The 24,822-nt window shown below is 35.8% G+C and overlaps 1 protein-coding gene across 3 annotated transcripts; it reads left to right on the top strand.

Annotated features, from left to right (window-relative positions):
* The first annotated feature begins 6,269 nt into the window (after positions 1-6,269).
* Positions 6,270-12,406, top strand: LOC100368834 (uncharacterized). 3 transcript variants are annotated; one of them, XM_085497668.1, is made up of 8 exons: positions 6,270-6,369; positions 7,432-7,646; positions 8,746-8,914; positions 9,072-9,110; positions 9,523-9,696; positions 10,175-10,303; positions 10,690-10,894; positions 11,457-11,580. In XM_085497668.1, exons 2-7 carry the CDS (start codon positions 7,509-7,511, stop codon positions 10,881-10,883), a joined length of 843 nt encoding a protein of 280 aa, XP_085353794.1. In that variant the 5' UTR covers positions 6,270-6,369; positions 7,432-7,508; the 3' UTR covers positions 10,884-10,894; positions 11,457-11,580. The 3 variants fall into 3 exon arrangements, with proteins under 3 accessions (XP_085353794.1, XP_077865355.1, XP_002734756.1); XM_078009229.2 differs by having other exon boundaries at positions 6,275-6,369; positions 10,690-10,878; positions 11,457-12,406; XM_002734710.4 differs by having other exon boundaries at positions 6,276-6,369; positions 8,749-8,914; positions 10,690-10,878; positions 11,457-12,406.
* The last annotated feature ends 12,416 nt before the right edge of the window (positions 12,407-24,822 follow it).

Here is a 24,822-nt window from a genome sequence, read left to right as displayed (position 1 = left end):
AATGATAATTTCCGCAAATGCTGCTATTTTGCAAATGTCATTATAACATAATTATTCACTTTATAAATACATCATTTAATAATGTAATAAAGCTTTGCATATTCACAACCACGAGTTGTGGTACAACTTAGTTGAATTATGGCTGCTCGATCGTTACGCACCAAATCGCTCCAGTGGTTTATATGCCGTGGACACCACGTGACCATGATTTAACTAAATACTGGTAGTACCTAACACATTATCATAGCATCAGTACGTTCGTGTAATGAGCAGCGTTCAGCTGTACTAAAGGCCGACATTGAAACATGTCCAGTCTTTTCGAAGACAGGATTTTGTGTATTTAAAAAGGTTTCATTATGTATGTTTTGCTGCCAATACTTACTGATTTTTTTTTCTTTGTAAAAAACCGGGTCAAACCTATAAAAACTGACCACAGTCAAACGATACACAACACGGTGATCATGTCACGAATGTGAACAAAGAACCATGCAATTAAATTAAATTTAAATTAAACTTAAAATAAAACAGTAAGCAATTAAATAGCTTAATTGATACTAATAAAAACGACAAAAATGACACACATCAAGCAAAATGCATATACAGAACACATAGAAACAGAGAACAGTAATACTTGGAATGGAAACTGAAACTGAAGTTGAAAATACAAAAAAAAAAAAAAAACATCGAGAGGGAAATGGTGAAAATTTGGAATGGAGGAAATAAGTGTAATGGAAATTTAAAATGTAAGAAATTCTCTTTCTTGCTTGTTCCAAATCGCCAGTGAATCGGCTTTCAGGTTTGTCTGTGTCTAGTTTTCTCGATTTGCAGGATCTTTTACCAGCCCAGGGGAACCACGGGATGACCGTGATGAAAGCGAAAATGATAACAGTGATGATGAAGGTTCTATAGTCTCGGACATTTTTATCTTCCCTTACACGTAGGTAAATTCTGGTTTCTACTTTACACTGATTTTTGCCCATACATGAAAGTTCCTCAGATATGCAGTATACCAAACCGCCACATTCATGATAACATCAACGCATTGCGTGACTCCATTGGTTATTGTAACAACACTAACCCTCCTTTAGGTATTGTATATCTTGATCAGGAAAAAACCTTTGACAGAATCAATCACTCTTACTTGTATATAATTGTATTCAATATATCAGTCTGTTTTACAAAAATGCCTAGTTTCTTATTAGAGTAAACAGCTCCCTCACATCACCACTCCTGTTATCTCGGGGTATTCGTCAGGGTTGCTCTCTATCAACACTGTTGTATGCAATTGGTGTTGAGCCTTTACTTCAGACGGGATCAAAACATCACAGTATAGAAATTCTTCAGAGTACACAAACTGGACTGAAATAAAGCAAAAAGTTTTAAACAAAATGGAATTTTGAACCGACATTGGGTGCAGGCGGAAACTTTGTATTTTCCCATAGAAAATGGTGAACAAAATGTCACACACCTAAAGTACACGCAACGGTATTTATATTCAGATTATGACCATCCTTGTTTTAAATTAGCTGATTATTTTATTTTCAATCTAGCTGGTCTTTTATCGTATGGCAAGCACTTGTTATGTACTACATTCAGACTGAATTTCTCCATCTTCCCGATATTACTCTGACTTGCTACGCTGTTGGAAGTCACTGGACAAAAAGAGTATTTATGACGACTCAAACAGACATTAGATACATTCTTGCTGTACCATTGTTTAACAACCTTTATCTAGTCACCCCAGTTTCCAGCTACATTTCCCAGATGAGCCGAATTTGCCATTATACAAACTCCCAGAGGGCGCTATTTGCAAATACCTCAATGCGGTTATGAACAAAACTCGTAATCCGGACAACTTGACACTGTGTGGCGTGATCTACTGGCCTTGCCTGTAAGTATTAAGCCCAACTTACGTGTGTTAACCCCCCTCCATCACATGCATGGAGCATGGACTACTCTGATGGTTTTCTTGTTGGATCAATTTTGCTGATTCTGAAAACTATCCGTTTTGTGGTGATCTGGATTCTTTCATTCACATTTTTATTGAATGTCCGGCGATTGCCGCCCTTTGTCCTTCATTCACCTGGTTTGACGTGTATTTTCTTAGTCGTTATTCATTCATGGGAGAAAAGTTCTTTTTCGTATCCGTTGGAAAATCTCAAACTTGTCTCACCAGCAAAATTAGTAGGAGTACGAGTACTTCACATTTCACGTTACGTCACGTTACGTGCATGTATCTTGTTTTTATTTTGCCTTAGAATTTAGCGGGGGGGGGGGGGGTCGTAACCTCTTGTAGTGAGAATCAGTGTGACTAGTCTGCCGACGGGGTTCTAACAGTCTGTAAGGATAGTTCCTATGTGTAATGTTATTTTAAATGTACAATAAACGTTAGGGTTTTTGTTTTATTTTATTTTACCCGTAAATAGTAATAGTTATAAATAATACACCACATGTCAAAGGCTTAAAACAAAAACACTTTTCCCCATGATGACTTGCGCGGTGATGACGTAATAATTCACACAATCCGTTATAGAATTTATAGAATTATTCTGAAACACAATTTCTTACTGTCAAGATGTAACACATCTTCGTCAGCAAAAGACAATTTATTCGGCCGTAGCCTCAACATTAACCCTTGGCAGATTTCACCACGATTTAATGTATGTCGCACGCTATCGAACGATTATAATATTCACTTCGGCTCATTTGCATCACTCAATCAGAACTCACGAAATAAACCACGTGGAAAGAAACTACACATTTCTTGGTAGAATTAAAATGGTAGAATCAAAAAACTTGTTGCTACCTTTTTCTCTGAACGAGCTTACTGATCATCAAAAGAAAGCGCTTATTAGAGCTGTATCTGAGGAATATGACGTGTTAGTTGCAAACACAGTCCCTCGACTGTGTTGCCGGGCTGTGTTGCGACGAAACCGAATTGGGCAAGTTGATATGTTATCAGTTCCGACAGTTTTGTCATTTTACTAAAACACAGTTTGCCCAAATATTTAGACATTCCATCGTCCTCCACAAACAGTTTTCAACGTTGAAATAAGAAATTTTGGAAACGCCATTGTTTTAATGTTTGATGAGCTCCCCGATCTCCGCATTTATGATACAGCATCTCTGATTGGTGGCGCCAGCTCCTTGGCGCGCCCAATCAAATGACTCACTTTAGCTGCGGTGAAATACAGCTTTTCCTAACACGGTCATGCACGGGTTCGTGGGTTGGTTATGACCGAGGGTTATGAATAGCCGGCTTTAGCGAAACTGTGCGATTCGGACGATGGATGTAACATTTCATAAAATTTCATATTTCGTATAGATAACCATTGTGCTGAGTGGGAATGAAAACTGATATCTTGATAACACTCGTATCGAAGTTGAATCGTATTATAAATATTTAGGCTTAGTTGTATTATGACGCAATATTTGGTCAAAAGCTGTTCAAACATGGCTGTTGCCAAACGATCTAACGGATATTTGCTTTCAAAGCCGGAATCAGTTAAATGCGACAGGAAGGGGTGTGGCTACCACTCGATTTGTTTTCAATTTTACTCAAAGTTGATTAAATGTTTTTTTTTAAATCCCATTTTCACAAATGTCTCAGAGTAACAGAAACCAAACGCACAAATGTGTAGATGGGTATTTCACAGGCACTTTAAACTGTTTTACTCTATCATATCAATTCTGAGATAGAGTCAGAGACATGGGGGTTCCGATATTACGATTAAATTAAAAATTAAAAATTAAATTAAAAATGTTCAATGTTCAACCTTAGCATCGATACGGCGAACGAGGCTGTGACAGGTAAATGTGGTCGACGTTTCAGTAGTATGCAAGCGTTGCTATCATTTTTAGATAATGCTGCTTGAGATGTCCCCGGGAAGTGTCCCAATAATAGAATATATTATGTTGCGTAATTTCACAATATATGGACACATATCAATAATAAAATATGACTTTTTCATTTCATTACATCGAGCAAAAACATCGAGAAATATTCTAACAATAGAGAAAATGTTTCGCTTCTCATCTAAATGTTGGAAGCGGTTAATAACCACATGTTAAATTGGTACAAGGAATGCATAACAAAAAAAAATGCGCCGATGATAGCGACGAATACATGACATGGTTTCCAATCAATCTTTTCAGATAATAACACGAATCAGTAAATCGCAAACCAGCATACAGAGTGCATCTAAAAGTCTCTATTAAATAGAGACTTTTAGATGCACTCTGTATGCTGGTTTGCGATTGCATTATCACACACATGGATTTCACTCAAAATGTTACCTAATGATATTTGGTGACCTAACGCATGGTCTCAGAAGTTGACCTCCAATAGGTTCAGCAGACTAACATCACCACATTGTATAAGGTGGTCGCTTTCACTCCCTCGTGTTGAACAAATTCAATGTGTGAACCACAGTACAGCCTCAAGACTAACGTGTATGTGTATTAACTAATAACGTTCTTGATTCAGCATTTGTCGATTTTAAAACAACAATCTGGAGATTTACAGAATGTAACTCTTGGGGGTATTACTGGGATTAATTAAATTACAAACGATACGTGATTCTTATCAAAGTAATTGAAATGTCCCTTCATCTTGCTTCATAAATGATTAGTAATATACATTGAAAGAATGCTGATGTATTCACATGATGTGTGACGTTAACTGGCGACAGTCTTAATTTCTCTGATATAAGAATGTTCATTCCAATATTTCATGAAAACGGGATCGAGAATTGTCACAAAATACGGTTCATGATTCGAATACTAGTATATGGTAATTTGTGTTCGAACCCCGCACAATCCTGTGCGTTTGATGATTTTCCAGTTTGCAATTGATGATTGAAAAAAATATATAGATATGGTTATTTGCCAGTATGGTATTGTTTAAAATGATTCTAAAACCTACAAATGATTTATCAATTATACTTGACATTCTTAGTATGGAAAACTAAATACGTAAGTGTTTATTATTTGAAAATATTCACTGCACCGTCATTTAAAAAAAGTGCTTTCACGAGAAACGCGTGAAAAGTGTTTGTTATCACAAAACAACACGCAGTCATTTTTGTAACATTAGTAAGCTAATCATGATGATTAGTAGGTTACGTACTCATGCATGTATCATCACAAGCATGATATTGTGAAATTCAAAATAGGCTATTTTTTATATTTGGGGTACGAGTGTTATCCTATCTTGTTTTTGTTGAAATCTATGATAAAGGTTCTATCGCGACGTCATATTTATTCGACGAGTAGCCGATTGTCGTCACGGTGACGTCATAATAATCTAATGGTAGAGTATATTACTGATACAACATATTCTATGTAAAATTCGGATTTAGGGAGCCTTCCATCAAAATTAATTTGTCGATTTCCTTGAGTTGTGGTCTGTCTGTCGTCACGGTTTCACAACTGTATCGAGCGATGCACAACATCGTGTTGCTGGGATTATTGAGCGGCGCTTATACCGACCAAGTAGAATGGGTGTAGTGGCAGCCTCATGGGGGGGGGGGGGGTAGAGAAGGCGATCGTGGGTATACTGAACAAATTTTAAGGGATCAGCGCTTATCCAATCTCCGATGCTTTATTTCTTGAGCCTGTGCCCGGCCGGTCAGTGCACCATGCTAAGTTCCATCCTAATTCCTGCCTGCCTTTATTAATGCATAGACCTTAAAAGTCTTTTAAAGTCTATTATTAATGTGACACGATTGAATCATATATAGGCTTTACATGAATATTCATTATGTATTAGCATGATGTGGATGATTATCGCGTAGTGATAAGATTAATTTACTGGTATTACACCAATAAACAAGTGTTGGTCTCTTCTGCAAGAGCGCCACCTACGTCCCATTTTATATTATTACTCCGTTCCTGTTCGGTCAGAACCATTGAGATAAAAAAACGATCCAGCTTCATAGACTGTGAACAGGCTTCGGATCACGCTTTCCAAAAGTTGAAATACTCAAACGCCGGAGACTTTAGTTCGCGATATATGCATTACGCGTACTTCTTCCGGTGAGTAACTTATTAACGAGAACGTGCAGCGCTACTTGTAGTTATTAAAGTGTAATGTATCGCGCATGTACGCATTGCTAGGGACACAACTATGCACGTTTTATATTTACAACTATTGTCCTTTGTCTACTGAGTGCCCACGTCAAAATAACCACCTGAATAGTATGACAGTCGTATTTGAATAACAATGCACCTACTAACTACGAGATGCATTGTGTGACGGCTAACACAACTATACAGTGCAGACAATAGTGTCACAAAATACAACGGAGTACCCCTAGTTGTCTACTAATCTGCGGACAGCGAGCATGACGACGAACATACTGTACTAAGGTGAGAGTCAATTAAGGCATTTTTAAAACTTTTTTTTTAAACAAACATAGCTTATAACGTAACCGAAATTACCTACGCGTAATGGCAACGTCATGACTGATATTTGTGATTTGTTTGTGTTTAACGTTTGTTCTTATGTTTAGCTCTGGTTTTACAGACAGGATCGTCTTATTCGTCGTTGACACCTCGTTGTTTGTCCCTGTTTATTGAATTGTGTCGTTCGTCGACTAGTACACTGAATAGTAAGGTGTCAATTAAATTATGATCATCATGTGGTGTCGAAACGCAAAATCTAAAATAAGGTATACTTCAAGTTGCCGTGATAACATACACCAACGCTTGGCATGTATCCAAACTGTCCGGGCTCACTATGAAGAGAAACAGCCTTGGTGCCTACGAAATGAATGATAAATCGCAATGGGTCGGATAACTGCACCCAGATACGGCGTATATCTGGTTGTTACCGACTGTATCCGTACGGGTTAAATGCAATTGATTTGTTTATTCGCAATGCATTCATGTTTGGCGTCTCATTCATTTTGTATTGTTATTTTATTACGGTTCTTCTATGGTAGATGCACCGTGATTTTATAATTACGGGATCGGCTCCGAGATTAACTACTCAGCAGCGAAAACATAAATTAATATAACATAACACGGGACGGGAAAAGGCATGGAAGTCAAGGAAAAAAACACGGGATAAACAAATGACGGTCCCAGTGACGCGGTAGAGCATCTCGCCGTTGAAGGCTGGGTACGAGTTCGAGACAGTGCCTTAAACGTGTGGCTGGCTTGGTCTACTGGCCTCGGAGTTACCAGGGAGCGTTCAAGCACAGAAAGTAATTTACGCATGCGCATTTCAGTTTTGGCGATTGAGTACAGTAAGGGTCAAATGAGGTCACTGTACTGTACGCTCTGACATGTTTACGGAACTTAACAATTACTTCATTAAGTGTGTCTGTTACAGGCAGTTCACGTACTTTACATAACGGTCACACAGTTTTAAAGTTTCCAATTAGTTGTGATTTAGAAATTTCCGATAATTATACATTTTGTTTCCAGAGTATGTGTTAGATATATAAAGTATAACCACGTATTACTGCCAGGCGTCTCACTGACTCGCCAAATAATCTACGAAAATGGCTACGGAAAAGAAGCGAATTCTCTCCGAGAACCTCGACTATTTGGCAAAGACAATAAACGTCGATCAAGTTGTCAAGAAAACGGAAGAAATGTACCCGTCGTTTCTAAACAACGGCGATGTGGTGGCCTTGAACGTAAGTAGAGCTTGGCAGAATTATGAGCAGGCCAATATTTATATTGAGGGCAAGCGTAAAGAAATACACACATACACATCACACCCCACAGAGGGGCTGGGGAAAAGACAATAGTAGTGTCATATATCTATATAAAGAGATACGCCGGCACCACCACAGGCATTTGTGCACTTGATGAAATGGCATACCTCCACTGAGCGGGAATAATGGTTCAATCTCAAATAAATCTCAGTTGCATTTGTGCTTCATTAATAGTTCAAAGTTTATAATTCAGTAGGATAGTTTTGGCACTGATTTTGATGTTTCAATACATAAGTATTTGAACTTGGTAAGTTTAGTAACTATAAACATAACTACAGTCAACAGGACGATATGCCACGCTTGTTTATAGTTGTGTAGCATTTTCCAGAGAACGCCGATGAAGTCGTTAGCTAAAAGCAAGATACCAGTACGTGACAACAAACTGCACCAAAGGTTCATGGCAAACATATATACATCCTTTTCTCCAGGAAAAATATAACAATTGCGATGTGACAGAAAGGGGATTTTAACTTTGTGCAGCTCCTAGCGGAAATTGTGAACACTTTACCGGCGATTGATACATTTTAAACACCATACATTTGTTCTCGCCATAAATTGTGGCAAAACATTATGCGAATGTACCTGTATTTTTCTATCATTTCCTTGTTTAATAATATAATAACAAAATTGACCCAATTGTTGAAAAATGTTAAAGCAGCTACAAAGGCCATAACACAATATTTACTCTGCATATTTACACAATTATACACAACAGATATATAGAAAAATACAGATGAACATAATGCCAAATATTTTGAAAAATGTTGATTGCAAACTGATCTTAATGATACATTGCGTGACGGGTACTGAGGTCAAAGTTCAAATCAGGTGCAGTCAGCCAAACAACCGATCTGCTTTCTGTTTACATTTATTGTTAGTTTTAAAATATAAAATAACCTAATTTTATTTTCAAGATTAATATGTACAACAATTTGTTTTATGAGTATGCCCATTTGATATACATGTAGTACTTACTTCGATGACAGTATGTTCTGAGACAAATCGCCTCCTGTTTTAGCAGGTACGAAAACGGGAAGCGAGGGCGCTGCATCTTTTAGATATATTTAAGGAAAAGAAAGATGGCTACGATAAGCTTTACAAAATATTAAAAGCGACTAACCATTCTACGACAGTGTTGAAAACGTTAGAGCCCGGTGTTGACTCAAAACAACCAGCAGCAAGTCCACGTAAGTGAATATACATATTCAATTATGTTTCACACGTTCAAAGTTCAAAGGATAATATGGTTGTAATATCATTCATAACGGAGGCTTTGATATCGCGTGACGAGTATTATTCCTGGCCGCATGAACTTATTCCTATTTTTGAACAATTATTTGACAGTGCCCAAAACACAAGAGAAGTCACTGGACAAAGACCAGGGTAAGGTTTGATGTTAGCAACATAGTCAGGCTCAGATTTTAGCATCAGATTTACATTTACATTCCAGAAATATACTGAGTATTCAGTTTCCATCAACAGATTCAGGTTCCAACAACATTGTATTGAGATCCCAGCAACAGATTCTGATTCAAATTTAGGCAAAAAAAAAAAAAAAAAAAAATAGTATCACCATACGTAAACAACACTTAACACTAGTCGTATTGTTACGTAAAAATCTCGTATAATAAACTAGAAAATACAAAAAATAAAGCATTCAGAGCTGTATAATAATAATTTTGGGGATAATATATTTCTTATAAACACTGGACCAGGTGTCATTGACAATTTACTTGCAATGTTAACGTCTCCATGTCTGTGATAATATTACTCACTGCGTTGTTTTGTTATAAAGCTTTAATACTAGCTATGAAAGAAATGATGGAGATGAGCAATCAGAGGATGGTTGCCGAAATGAAGGCGGGTCAGCGAGAGATGTCAGATCAGCTGGTTACATTTAAAGACAACATTATATGCGAAATAACCGGTTTACGAGAAGCCATGGATCGCATTGCAAACTTAGAGGACTGTGAGTCACCTGTCCGATTATTTAAATCCCACCCTCTAGCGACGACAGCTACTGTGACATCGAAATATGAAATCGTTGTCGCTCAACAAATCGGCAACTTTGTTTGGTTATGTAACCGTTTATACTATAGTAGTACTCGAAACAAATATTTGTTTGCGACGGGTGGCTACAGATCAGTAGTCCATAGAATAAATTCTAGCCATTCGCGTCATAAAAAACGCACCGCCGCTAGAGGGCATACTGACAGGAACAGTGCATTCGTTTTTATACACATGATTTTGACATGAAATGAATCCATTATAGTTAGGTCGATCATCACCAACCGACTGCTCCAGGCTAGAATTAGGTTTGCGGTTTATGCGACTGTTTTACATTATCAGAATATTAATTCGTTGTGTTATTTCGAAATACGTGAGTATAGTTATTATCATGGAGCTGATGTTATTTGACGGTTTCTGCCTTTCATATTTGTTGATAGCAATGAAGATAGAGACATCATCAAGGGAAGATCTTAGAAAAATAATACAAGCACTCGTACAGGAATTCACGACGTTCAAAGAGGAGTACCGCAAAACAGTTGATAAACTCAACAAACTAGAAAAACAAGGTGAACATTGCTACAACATATCTGTGACATTGATATTCATTGATATCGGACCTAGCACACTGGTACTTCACCTGATTTTCCACAAAAGTTACGAAATTCAAACAAATCTGCAAACCACATAAAAAACAGTTAAATACGTTAATTTCGAAGAATCAGCCTACTATTTGAAAAATTCTTCTCAGCAGCCTTCTCTGTTGTCATGTGCATACCGGAAGTATAATACCTCACACAACCACAGTGTATCATGGGAAATGCATATAAATATGGCGAACGTATACAATCATGATTTACCATACAATTATATTAATAGCATAAATGATCATAAATAGACGAAAAATAGAACATAGTTCTAATATATATTTATTTATTTTTTTATTTATGTTTAGGTTCGTACGATGAAGCTAAGTTAAACAATTTTATAGATAAACTGAATAATTTCGGAACACACGGGGAAGAAAAACTCTGGAAAGAGATTGAAAAACTACGAGAGGAGTTGGTGTCCCTGAGAAAATGGACCGAAGATAATTGTGGGAAAATGCAGAAAAGACTGGAGTGTATTGAAGAAGATCAAAAAGGTTAATTAATAAAGTGGTAATGTTAAGCAAAAATTAGTTGAAAGTACCTAAGCAACTTTGCAAAACAATAAAATCTGAATGTCATGGCGTTCTCGAGTTATACTGATATAACACTTGGCATTGTGCCAAATATCAAAGCTGATTTTTATGCAAAACAAATCCATGTGGCAAGATACTCCTGAAATCATAACTGTTGTATTTAGTATAGTACTGACACAGTTTACTTGACATTTCAAAGGTCTGAAACAAATTTTGCTGACAGTATAACCTTAACACCTTTAACCTTGTGCGATTACTCTGTTACCGTAATAGAAGTTATTGAATGCAATATATTATTAATATTATTTTGCCCATCTAGGTATGGAGAAAGTATATATGTATACTGTTTTGTGATATGATCCAATGTTGATGTCAAACGGCTGTTAAATCGTTAAATTTGAATATCTGAACTGATTTTGACAAGTTCATCAAACCTTGGTATGATGACTTGGTAGATATGCCTCGACTCGACAGGAGTTTTTGAATATGCTTTTCCCCTGAGCGCGTCATGTAATAACAATTGGTGTTTCTTTTAACAGGACGACCCAGAGGGCACCCGATAGTAAAATCAGACATCCAGTATATCGCGGTGAAAATAGGAACATACTGGGAGGTGGTTGCCAAGGAGGTTGGCATACAGAAGGACACTATTGCTAAAACTGGTGGCGAGTCTGCTATGTCGGCGTCCCTCATGATGTCGAGGTGGCTCGAGCTCAGCAACTCGGGAGGTGTAGCGCCACCAACGTGGGAATCGCTGCAAGAAATAATGAGACGTCACGATAGTCGGGTGGCGTCTGAGATTGATGAACTTAGAAAATTAACGGAAAAATAGAATTTGATTTGATCGACTCGGTTTGCCATGATGTTTTAAATTTGTAATTCAACTAATGCGGATGTCATTTGCCAATATATGTATCTCCTAATTTCACGTATCTCAAAATTTGATGATATGTGCTCAACCACCGTGACTGTGGCCTTTGAAGGTAATAACCGAACCCCACTATGTCGAACAAATATCTGCTAAATTAAATCAGTAATTAGGTTTGACCAAATGAAATAAGTAATGCATGTATATTTCATCAACTAATAACGTAGCTCCTCAATAATATGATATTAACAGTGCATGTAGCGTATGTAATAAATTAAACTTATGTTAATGTTGCTGACATCTTGGTATAATCGTAATAATCATAATAAGTCCTGCCTGTCCTTAATGGGGCTACACAAGATCAAACTCCTTTCGTGTTTTGTATTGACATACTATGTATTATACTAAAAAGAAGAGATTAAGTTAAAACAATCGATTACTATACTAAAATAAAGTTTTTGAGTTTGTATTTGTCCAGATATGGCTCATGTTTATTCACCTCGATAGACTTCAAATAATGTTTACAGTGCTGTTGTTGTTTGGTATATTTGGTGTCTAGATCTTCTTCTGTGTCTTCATGGATATGACTGGTTATTAGTAAATTGATTTTATTTATTTGTATATATATTTATTTAGTTTCAACGGGCGTGATACCTATTTATATGACCTATACGAAGTGAACAGACGAATAACTTGTATATACATACGTATAATATAAATGAATCAAAGATACGACGTTTTCCATCACACGTGGAAGAAAGACCTCGTCGCATGAGGGCGCTATTCAATTGTATTCTCGATAGAGGACTGACGTCACATTACTGCGCTTTGCCGTTCAAGTATACTTTCACTCGCCGTGGAAAGCGCCCTAAAACCCTTGGAGGGAAAACAAGAGTAACGAATTCATTTTACTATACGTTAACATTATGCATTCTAATTTTAGAATTAGGGCAATTGTGTACATTTTTTGAAATGTTGTGGTTTGAGAGTCACACCACTGACATTTTTGTGTCATTTTAACGACTCGAACAATGCAATATAAAGAAACTCACCAGAAGAACACTGGCGATGTTGAATTCACAATGTATCCTTAGCATTTCCAGCGCATTTTATTATTTCCCCCAATGTATCAATGTTTCAGTCGGGAAATATTTATGTATTATATATTATGTATGTATAAGGCTCATACCACTTATTGAATTTCCATAGACGACAGTGTTAACATATGACGAGATTGCTATATGAAAATGATGAACAAAGTTGAAAACATGGCTCAAAAGTGGGAAATCAACATGCCAGTAATCAACCACATGAAAAAACTAACATGTTGGCCAGCTCAAACTCTTACAAATCTTAGGTAAACAAGACACACCTACTGTATTTGGATTGCACCTAGAGCAATCACTGGAAAAACACCAAGATTAGAACATCCAAATACACACAGAATAAACCCACAGGTACACAGCCGCTAAGGAGTAAACAAAAGACCACATGTTGGTCTCACCTTTGACCCAGGTGATCACGCCCTCAAACAGGGAGCACCTGAGAAAAAAATATTGGTTGATTAGTGGCATGAGACCTATATGGACATATAACATCTGCTTTCCGGTGTCATCTGGAGTAAATCGTTCATATGATGGAAAGCGTAGTCTAAAGTCTGATTATAAATACTAGAATATAGATCTAGGACATTGTGGATTGGAGAAATGTTTGATAAACGATCGGTCACAATTAACAACCAAAAGCACTTGAATACAGTGCCCCGCCTCGATGCAGAGAAAGTTCAATATTAACTCGCTAATTACAAAATATATCCATATTTATATCATATTCAATTGATTAAACTCCTGAAGCGTAATATAAACTAAAAGAATGACACAATTACTCATGTACAGGATGTCGTACTTGTTGATGAATATGTATTTTATTAAGAAAGTGCGTCAAAATTATTATAAAAGTGGGTTAGTCACCTCTCGCCGCATTTACGACGCCATATGACAGCAATTGGAGTTTAGAAAACGGAAAAATGCAGCAGAGTGGACCGAATAAACGCGATGTTATATGGTGAGCGAAATGTTAGAAGATGAGAAATTTAGATGTATTTTGTCGTATCAGTGTGCGGAATAGAGTCGCGGAATCTCAGTCGTAATGACCGACCCTATCTAAATACAACTGAACGTCGACAAGGCAAGGTGCAGCGGGCTTAACGCGACCGAAAGTTTGCATAGTATACACAAAATAAGCATCGTGATAAATATTTTCTGAGCTAAACACTAAAAACTGTAGTGAAAACATATTGTCAATAATACTATACCCTATACGAAAGACTGCTTGGGTCTTAATAATAATATATGCAATTTTTACAGTCCCCTTTACTAGACGGTTCTATTTTAATGGAACATTTACTCACCGACGACAACGAAATACGACGATAATTAGAGACGTCGTTAATAATCTTATTTTTCAAAAAAAAAGAAGATATTTTGCCTCCAAAAGAATTAAATAGAAAAATGGCACATAGCATGATGCACGTTGTCAGCACTATCTCATTTACAATTCCATCTGGACCAGGTGCGTTCTTATTCTTTGTGTTTTTGATACAATTTGTGATCTTTTGTAACGTGACGTCACTGTTAAATGCTGCAGACACATTGCATTTATATAACCCGCAATATAGAATTTCATGTGCAAACAAGTTTTCGTTTAAATCCATCTATTTTCAGTCGAAAAATTATAAAAATAATCCACCATTCCTAAAGTTTAACCGAAATCTAGGACAAGGTGCGTGCAAAACAGTTTACATATGCACATACATTTTACATACACGATGAATGGACTTTTTGATTTTTTTATCGATTTCTGGTCAAAAATAATATGTCAGTAAATGTTATTTTTTTTACTAATCAATATCCTACATTGTGGGCAATCATAAATATATATATACATAAATAATGAATGTGATATTGGCGCAGTACAAAATGGGGACTACCAAAAATAATATCAAGCTTATGGAGACATTTTTAGTAGTATTAAAAGCCTAATCGCCCAAACACAGGAACTACACTATTTGTTTGCCCATTCTCGCTTGTACTATTTACATTAAAAATTGGTACATAGGCAACAAGATGAATGAAAAATTGGATTAAATGCATACTATACATCTTTAGCACATTTTATGGGCATTGTACGACTCTATTAATTTAGTAATTTAAAGTCAAAGTGTCCCGCTACGCATTAATTTAATCATGTAAAACTAAATTAATTAATTAATAATACAACTGATTGTTTGCACAGTAGAAGTATAGTGGCACGGCTTATGAAAATAACTGACTTGTGTTTATATTTAGTTTCAAAAATATAATCTAAATTATATTTTAACTCATTCTCAATATGCGCAAATCATGCAGCTGCTACAAATGTTACAAATATGCACAAATACCACAGAAAATTCTATAGATAAATTATATGTAGGATTTACCAACCAAGTGGTACCTAAGCACTACTTGCCCCATACACTCACGTCAATTCAGTACTGTTCATATCTCACAACATTCGGCAAAGTAAAATGCGTTGAATCATCTACTATAATCTCGACAGGGGTTTCAGAACACACAATTGTTAGTCTAATATATGTCTTTACACACTTTAACAAGCGCAGTATTCTCTGACATTATGTCGACCCTCGACATGTATTATGAATTGGATATTGTAAAATCTTTGTACGGTTTACGGCCTTTATTATCGACAACATTCCCATTCGTACACAAAACAAAGCTATCTTTGCACGAAGTACGGAGGGAATAAAATAAATGATTGTGATTTACGCCTTACGTACAGAAATTACAGAATCACTCAAATAAATGCTACTGATTACGGAGCGCACAAATACTATTTCCTCTCTTATAAATGAGTCCCATTGAGAATACTGCCTGTATTAATTTTGTCGCAGTCACGACAAGCACGAAGATAAGGCAAGGTGGTACACTTTTTCATTTGTTTTCCAGCTGTTTACAGATATGTCGCCTCATCATAACACCTCACATGATTTCCACGTTGTTTGCGACTGTGAGAAAAGGAAGGTATATAAAATTTAACAGTCGATGCTAATAAGCTTCCAAACAAAGGTCAAGTCAATTATTAAGGTGTTAATTTGTAATTTATTGCCATGGATGGAGCCATTTGAATCATTTATCTAAACGCACTTTGGCAACATTTTTCTTTACATGTTTTATTGATAAAGCTTGATTTAGTGATTTGTTTTGTTTTAGACCTTGGGGCTTACACTGCATTTACTTATTTATATTAATCAGATTGGATCGGTAGATCATATTAAGGCAGTGACTATAGGGTCATCCATATCGTCAAGTAGCTTTTTATTAAGAGTACTCCATGCCAGTAATATGTCCCTGTATATATCAATTATAGCTACTCTAGATCTGAAAGCTTTTATGTAGAATAACATATTGTGGAATTACATCTCATTTAAATTAGAATAAACTACTAATCCATTTACAGTGATAATCCTTCACCATCTTCGAAAAAAAATATGAACTGATAATAGAACCCAAGAACACATTTCATTAGCTAACCTCACGAAAACGACATGTCAGGGAAAGGCATGGGAATTCAAAGAAAAATACCCAGGGAATAGGCAGGGAATACACAGGAACTATGCAGGGAATGGACACGATGAGTGAACAAACACAAAACACTTAGTTTGTTTCACTAATGTTCAGAAGATTCTTCGTATCATAATTCGATAAGCAGGGAAATATATGCATATGTTTTCAACTACATCCACGTATTTGTAGATGTATTCATATCTGCATAAATGAAGGCATGCAGTCTAATTTAATTAAGTATCTATTTCCATGGTAACTACACTGAAACGTGACGTAAAAATAAATCATACTATAGTCATACAATACTTATGAGAATAAAAGTGTAAATTGTAAAATGTATTTAATAAAAAAAAACATATACGAGTAAATACATATGATATTTTTTAATTAAAATTTACGGCATTGTCAGATGCAATGATAACATCTTTGAATACCTTGGTAGGATAACCGCAAATTATTGAAAAAAAACAGCGTGTGATGATAATGTGGTACGGAGGCCAAAACCTTTAATCCAAACAAAATAAATAATCACTACATGACGGCGACAGTGTGATATGCAATACAAATTAATTACTAACACCGTAGTGAAAATTACGAAATGCAGATTGAAATAACGAGAGCTAATGTAAACACATCTGGAAAAATCATCTTCACACTTGTATATTATATTCTGAAAATATGAAGAAAAATATATCCATTATATCAAAAATCCTAATGCCAAAAACAAAGGAAATTAATTAAATTAAAAACAACGATGATGCAAAGCCATACTTCCTGTCGCCGAATTAGACAATGAAACATACTCGTGTTTTGTTACGCTCATTACACCGAACACTGGGTGGAATTTTGAGTAATCTGATGAAAGGATAAGTGGTGGATTTATGAGGGCGTCACTTTTGAACCCGTCGTTACTCATACATGTATATCCCACAATGCAATTTGCCATTAATGTCATTGAAACCCCGATATTCGCCCTGGCAAAGTACCAGTATGCGGCAGAGAAGAAGAATTTCCTCCAAAGAATTATCACGGATTCGTGAACAAATTGACACTCGATACTCCTGGAAAAATGTCGACAGAACACATATTGGTAAACAAAATTAGTAATTGTATGTGGGTATTTAGTGTAAATAACCAGGGTATGTTATAGAGTCATAGAGGTGTTTGGACACAACCTGTCTACCTCGCACTATAACAGACTACATCGCTGTAATAATCTCTTCTCCAATCTCAGACCATTAGTGGCCGAGCACTCTATGATCAGTGTCGACCTTTTATTCTGACTAACGCCGGAAGACCCGGAATATTAATAGTTTGCATAGTTAAGATCCATGGAAAGCGTTGATTTATAAATTTTTTAATAGTTTTTACTGCCAAACGTTGCAAATTATTGTATGAATGGGGTGTTATTATTCTATTGACATTTTTCTACTCAATCACGATTTCAATACTGTCGCATTACGGAACATCGCCAGCAAAAACAAACTGTCAAAATGGTAGATACTCATACGCGTATTATCAGTCCCTGGAGTGTCAACGCGACACCGTTTATCACGCTCAGTGATGGACTAGAAAAATCTAACGTCAACGATAAAAAGAATACTTAGATTTCATGGAAAATTGATATTTGCAGGCACTGTGCGTATTATTATCGACGATCTCATTTAAGCAATAGGAATATTTGATTAGCACTAGACGCACAATTCAATACATCACTTCAACAACGAAAATCACATGATTTAGATAAGATCCTACTCACGCACGCTTTATTAAAGATACTTAAACAAAGAATCGTATAACTAAAAAGTGAATGGACATGGCCAAATGGTTTGAAATAATATTTCCTATCTACCTCGGACTTTGCACCTTAGCTAAGTCGCAAAATATGTTCTCTTCACACTCTGTAAAGCACAATGTAGCTTTACAAGGTTTGTTCTGAGTACTATTTCAGTTATATGTAAGGTTTACAGGTTACAGAATATCCCCACGGTCTAAGCACATCGCCCGCAGAGATAACTTTTTCTCGTTCAATTTTTCTATTCGTATTCATTTGCATATGCACAAAAGGTTCATTAGAAAGATGTCCATACATGTTACGTGACTTTAAATATATTAAAATCATAGGGATTTTCTAACCATGCATTATTTAATATTTACGTAGTATTCAGAGAATTCTATTTTTGAATAATTAAGTAAGATTTCGCAATCCTCTCCAAAATTCAAAAGCTGACGCTAATTGTTAGAAAATAATGACACATGTCTACTAATGTTTGTGTCTCTGTGCATGATTTGATTTAATTATCCTGAATCCAAACAAAATCGTGATTACTATAAAATCAGTTTATCTACAACTTTTAGGAAAGATAAGAAGGCCACGGATCGTTAAGAACCAAGACTTTAATCAAGGCAAATATCGCCTCTAACGTCATGCAATCAGGTAATCAATGTTGACTAGTTGATTGACAAACATCGCACGCTTTTGCCGTGCTGTCACTTGCAGTCGTACGCTTGCTAGTGAAAGATAATGTACACACTCGACCATGAAGCGATTCAGATAGGTATACCGGGCAGTTTGCCACTTATATGCAACGTTTTTGAAATTCACACAATATAAATTGACAATGAAGACATTCTGACAGGTTAGTCAGGGCAGTGTGACACTTTTATATGACATAGATAATATTCATACGATGATTCGACAATGAAACCATTTAACGTTTTTCCATCATACATTCGATAATGAAGCCATTATAACAGGTATACCCGGGAAGTGTGCCACTTTTATTTTTTGACTTTTGAAATTCATACAATCGACAATGAATTAATTTTATAGATTCGATAACGAATTCATTCTAACAGTATACCCGGGAAGTGTGCCACTTTTATTTTTTGACTTTTGAAATTCATACAATCGACAATGAATTAATTTTATAGATTCGATAACGAATTCATTCTAACAGTATACCCGGGAAGTGTGCCACTTTTATTTTTTTCTTTAAAATTCATACATTCGACAATGAATTAATTTAACTCAAACAAGCCAGGAACTACTATTTGAGAACGATTGTTGAAGTATTAATTATTTTCAAACAAAACCAGAATCTGCTTTAAGATATTGGTTGAGAAACAAATAATGAATTACACAATCACCGTAAATTTAGAACAAACGTACAAACACGTACATTGGAGACTCTTTATTGTGAAGTATAGGTTTGAAAATAAATGGCTGGTGTACATGTGTCGAAAAATAAATGTGAATATCACTATATTGACCAGACAAAATCCCAATCTACGATGTTATTGTTCAAAAAGCCCGGATCAAAAGGGGACGTTCTATTGTTCGACATTTTTATGTTTTAGTAGTAATAAACTATTCAGTTTCTCTCACTAGTTCGTTTGCCAAGCATTGCCTGTTACTTATTATGGACGAATTTACGATCCATTACGTGACCATTTTGCTCATATCTAAAATCGTACTAATACATGCCGCCATTTTGAATTATTATTTCTCATAACCTAGTACGCAAATGATCACTATATACCGCTCATTTTATGCAAAATACAGAGAAATTAAATGGTAATATGATATGATATGGTAATACAAATAAAGCTAAAATTTAAATATGTAAATAAACAAATGCAACAAGGTCGGTTTATGACTATATGACATCCAATACATTCTTCTCAATAAACGCATTAAAAGTAGATTGAACATCTCCCGTACTGTTCCTTTATTCAGGGACTGTCGTGACAGCCGCGTCATTTGAATCAAAACATAAGGCAAGATTAGAGACATCGAATAAACCAGCCAATCAACAAGCTGTTCTCTAATTGGACTATTAAATGGTAGGTTTTGGTTGCCAATCAGGTAAAATATTGTATAGCTTGCGAAGCTACTTATTACAAGATTGTGAGGTTAACCATCGACGATATCTCGATGATTACTCGTTATGTTCTGGTCTGAAGTGCGAAACAGTCACGCACATTGCGTAGATCGACTCGATTACTAATTACACTGTCTTTGACTGGTTCAGTAAAAATAAGTGATTGCAGCTTCCCGAAAACACACACACACACACACGAAAAGCCTGACCTACAAGCGTCCGTCGTTATTATTGTTATTGTTGTTTCCTCCAGATACTTGATCCTCATTATCTACTACATAATTAGTCACGCAAATGCAATCGATAACCTATAAAAAAATTATTCAAAATATATTTTTTGTTTTAATGTATTATTGTTCAAGTTTTATTTGTTCTTATTTTATTACCCTATGTAGCAATTACCCAGATATCCAAGTATTGAACCATGAATACATTTTATTGACAATGTCATCAATGTAATGTTTATTTTTTACATTTTTGTTATATATATTCATTTTTATATTGACAAACATCACATTGTGTACATGCAAATTTGCATCTATGTGCATTTATGTTCTTTCAAAATCGGTAATTAATGTTATATATTCGATAAATAATTCTTAAGTTTGTGTGCTGTTGGTGTACAGATTATTGTCAAATAGATTCCAGGTACTATGTTGGCGTACATATTACGACATTATATATTTTACGTAATGACAATATTGGCGTATATGTTATGCGGTGATATATTCCATGTGATGACATTATTAGCGTATAGATTGCGACGTAATATGTTTCAGGTAATGACAATATTGGCGTACAGATTGCGACTTAATATGTTTCAGGTAATGAAAATATTGGCGAACCGATTGCGACTTATTATGTTCTAGACAACGGCAATATTGGCGTACAGATTGCGATTTAATAGATTCCAGGGTCACGTGATTTCAGAGTACCCAATCAAATATGTAATGAACAAGATATAATGTCAAATTGCTTTATTTGTCTCAAAGGATTACAGAAGCTAGAGATAGTGAAACTATAATTTTGATGATGTAGTTTGAGACTTATTATACCAAAATGTAGTTGTTTAGGCCACTTCTCGGTATATCGATACATTCAGTTGTATCACTTGTGAATTTGTTCGAATGAGTCATTTACAGTTTTGGGACAGTCAATTCTTAGTCTTAGATACACACACAACAGAAATGTCTTCGTGCGTTAATATTAAGTACATGGTCAACTACGACAAGATTCACAATTACAAAAATCAAATTTCTTAAAGGCAAAGTAATATGGATATTATGGGAATAAATATTCTAACCTTACATTTTTCGTCCACCTGCCCATTTTCTATTGTACACTAACATATTTTTCATTCATTAATAAAAGAATCTGTATATTCATATTCGTTTTGATCATCTTACATTTATTATTTTAAGAGAATTCATAAAGATAACAAAGCAATATAAATGGAACACTGGAAACCACGTACGAATATTAATGAGACAATGTGGAATAGATAATTTACACAGAGTGTGAGTCTAAGAGTCTAAGTGTTGTAATCGAAATAATCCCAACGATGAAACCACGTCTGTCTTCCTTGATGATTCAATACTTTTTAGTCGTCTATTTCGGTGAGGGAGGGGTAATTTCGCAACTGTAAATCGCAGTCAAAACCTTATTATTTCATTTGAAACGGAGTTATATGGATTGGACTTTAAGACCAAAACAGAACACACTTTAATCTACCCCAATTTTAAAATAATATGCACTAAATTAGACAACTATGCATTAAGGCATAACAATACTAGACTCATGCAAGGGTCTAATATTGTTATACAATGGAACGCATCAAGCGCCGCGGTTATAATTGGTAGTAGTGTTATATTATATTCGCATTCAAAAAACAAACAAACACACACATTTACAGTATCAAAATATTTTTTATTTCAGTCTCTAACTTTGTATACTGTTTTATTTGCCGGATCGTCAAACATCACTCTAGTCTGGTGGGTTTTTTTCGTACGTGCAGTATTTCCGAAGTCTCTAGTCGCCATAATGCAAGTTCACAGCCACTTTCTGATCACATGAACGTATGGCTGTCTTCGCCAAGAGAGAGGGACAATTTTCACTTATATAATGTCACTTCTATTTTGAATGCACACGTATACAGTAAAAGGTTCACATGAAATAAAAAGACCCACGATACTGATAAACTACGCCGTTTTTACTAGTTAACGCATACTCATACCTACAAGTGATGTTAATGAATGAATAATATGTGAATTTTGCAACCATGTAATCAACTAGCCAATTTCCTGTAGGGGCGTGTGACATCTGAAACCAATGTGAAATGTAATAAACAAATCATGCTCCCTATAAGATCACATATTCACTTATTAGTGCATACTATTTTAGAACCAGTGTACATGGAAGTGTTGACAATTTCGTTCGCGAAGTCTCATCCATATCTCAGTCGAAATAATCATTTGTTAACGGTATATTATTTAATTCGTTGCGTTGACAACAGTTCCACGCCAACATTCAGGCTAGTTATTCTTACTTGAAACAATCTGTGAACTTTTGCTGTAATATTCCTTTGGGAGGTCGTTACTGTGCTTTGTGTACATTCCAATAAATCATTCTGCTGGGCCTTTTTAATGCACTATTTACCACTGACTCACACGAAACTACTATCGTGTGAGTATGATTAATAGCATAAATTATTACGTTTGGCATTTTGTTAAACATTTCAAGTTTTTATCGCTATAGACTAGATAGTCGCTTATATATATTATATTTTCGTAATCGATTAGCGCATGCAGGTGGCTCTGAATTCGATTCATTAGTACTGAAACGACTTTTACGTTGTCGAACTCTTCACGCTCATACGTTTAAATTCAAACAACAATCTACTGATCACCATAGTAACGGACATGTGTGCACAAAAATGCAATGGTTTTGGTGAAGGATTTACGACTATACAATGTATCAAACCTTTTTGTGCAATCCATGATTATTCACGAGGCCGTTTCAAATGCATGCCTCCACGTTGTCTGTGAAGATGTCAAATCGCATATGCAAATATGGAGTTTGCGGCAAATGCAGCATTCCGGACCTCGGGTCATCTAAATAGAAACGACGATGCAGCTGCTGATGTGGGGGTATATACACAGTAATTTTACCCGTGTATAATTCATAACATGTACGCAGTAATTGAATCATTATTTGTTCATCCAACGGCGCAATCTCCGAGCCGACTGTCAATTCTGTTCACTGTACACTCTAACTTATATATATTGTGTAATGAACACTTATCATTCCAACATCGTTCCGTGTGTCCACTAATTTGCATACAGACATCATAGGCCTGTGGTGTTTTCGTGCACTATCGCATGACTAACCATAAGGAAACGTGACGCAACCGGTGTAGAACCGACCATCGCTGGGATTACTGGTGTTCATATACGCATGGGAATAACCTAACGATTTGGCAGTTGCGTATTCCGACGTACCGTCTCGGATACTTTTCACATCAGCGTCGGCCTCTTTCCAGTAAATTACATATTGTCAGGAGACTCTTGATTCATGCCCCACGAGCTTTAAGCAGTATGCCCCCTCGAATGGTGACAAGATGCAAATGCACTGCGGCGACTTCCATTAATAATGTATCAATTGTCATCATGTGCTATTGTAGAATTTTGTTTTGTAATTTGTCAGAGGCAATGTTCATTCAGTCACTCGGGGTTATCGTCAAAAGGTAATATTTAATACATTAACATAACGCTAGGACAGCACTACCGATATCAATAAATGAAACCGAGTCAAGATTGAGGTATATTTACATACATATGTAGTTTTCAATGTTTGCTGCTTTCTCTATACGTAAAGACGTGGCATTTTCCAGGAGTAAATACCGAAGAATTGATTTCAAGCTTGATGTATTCCATTCACACCGTGGTCATTGAATTCCCAAATTGATTGTGCTTGTAGTTGAAAATGATTCTTTTTTACAATGGATTTTAAACCGAATGATTTGGAAAAACGAAGAGATGATTTATGCAGTGCGTAAATCACCGTGACAGGTGTATTGTTAATTTAACTATCGGGCAAGAAAAACATCCGGTGTCGTTCTATTATTTTGACATCTAACGCCCCGAACTATTGTGAATTTCCAACATATTTGCATTTGCATAAATACCTACATATTTACATACATGGTTTCTTTGAAACTGAATGTTGTATTATATGATTACATATGTCGTTCTTCTTAATACGCTATCCGTATTTTATTTTACTTTCGTATCTATCGAATTCATTGGATCTTGGTTTCATATATGGAACATTGTAATACATGAATATTCATAAATCATCTGACTGCGTCATAGTTGATGGAGTACTTATGGATTCTACAGGTTTAACATTCAGTATACCAGCGTAACGAGATGATGGTATATTGACACACATAGTGTAGACTGCGAACACTGGCAACCCTGTACTTGGGTTCGATTCGTTCAGTACCATCGCCATTCTCTTTTATTCTCTCATA

The sequence above is a fragment of the Saccoglossus kowalevskii genome, chromosome 4, assembly GCF_978046115.1.
Source record: "Saccoglossus kowalevskii chromosome 4, keSacKowa6.1, whole genome shotgun sequence".
NCBI classification, from domain to species: domain Eukaryota; kingdom Metazoa; phylum Hemichordata; class Enteropneusta; family Harrimaniidae; genus Saccoglossus; species Saccoglossus kowalevskii.
The sequence above is the reverse complement of the archived record's forward strand: the minus strand, read 5'-3'. Positions and strand labels throughout refer to the sequence as shown.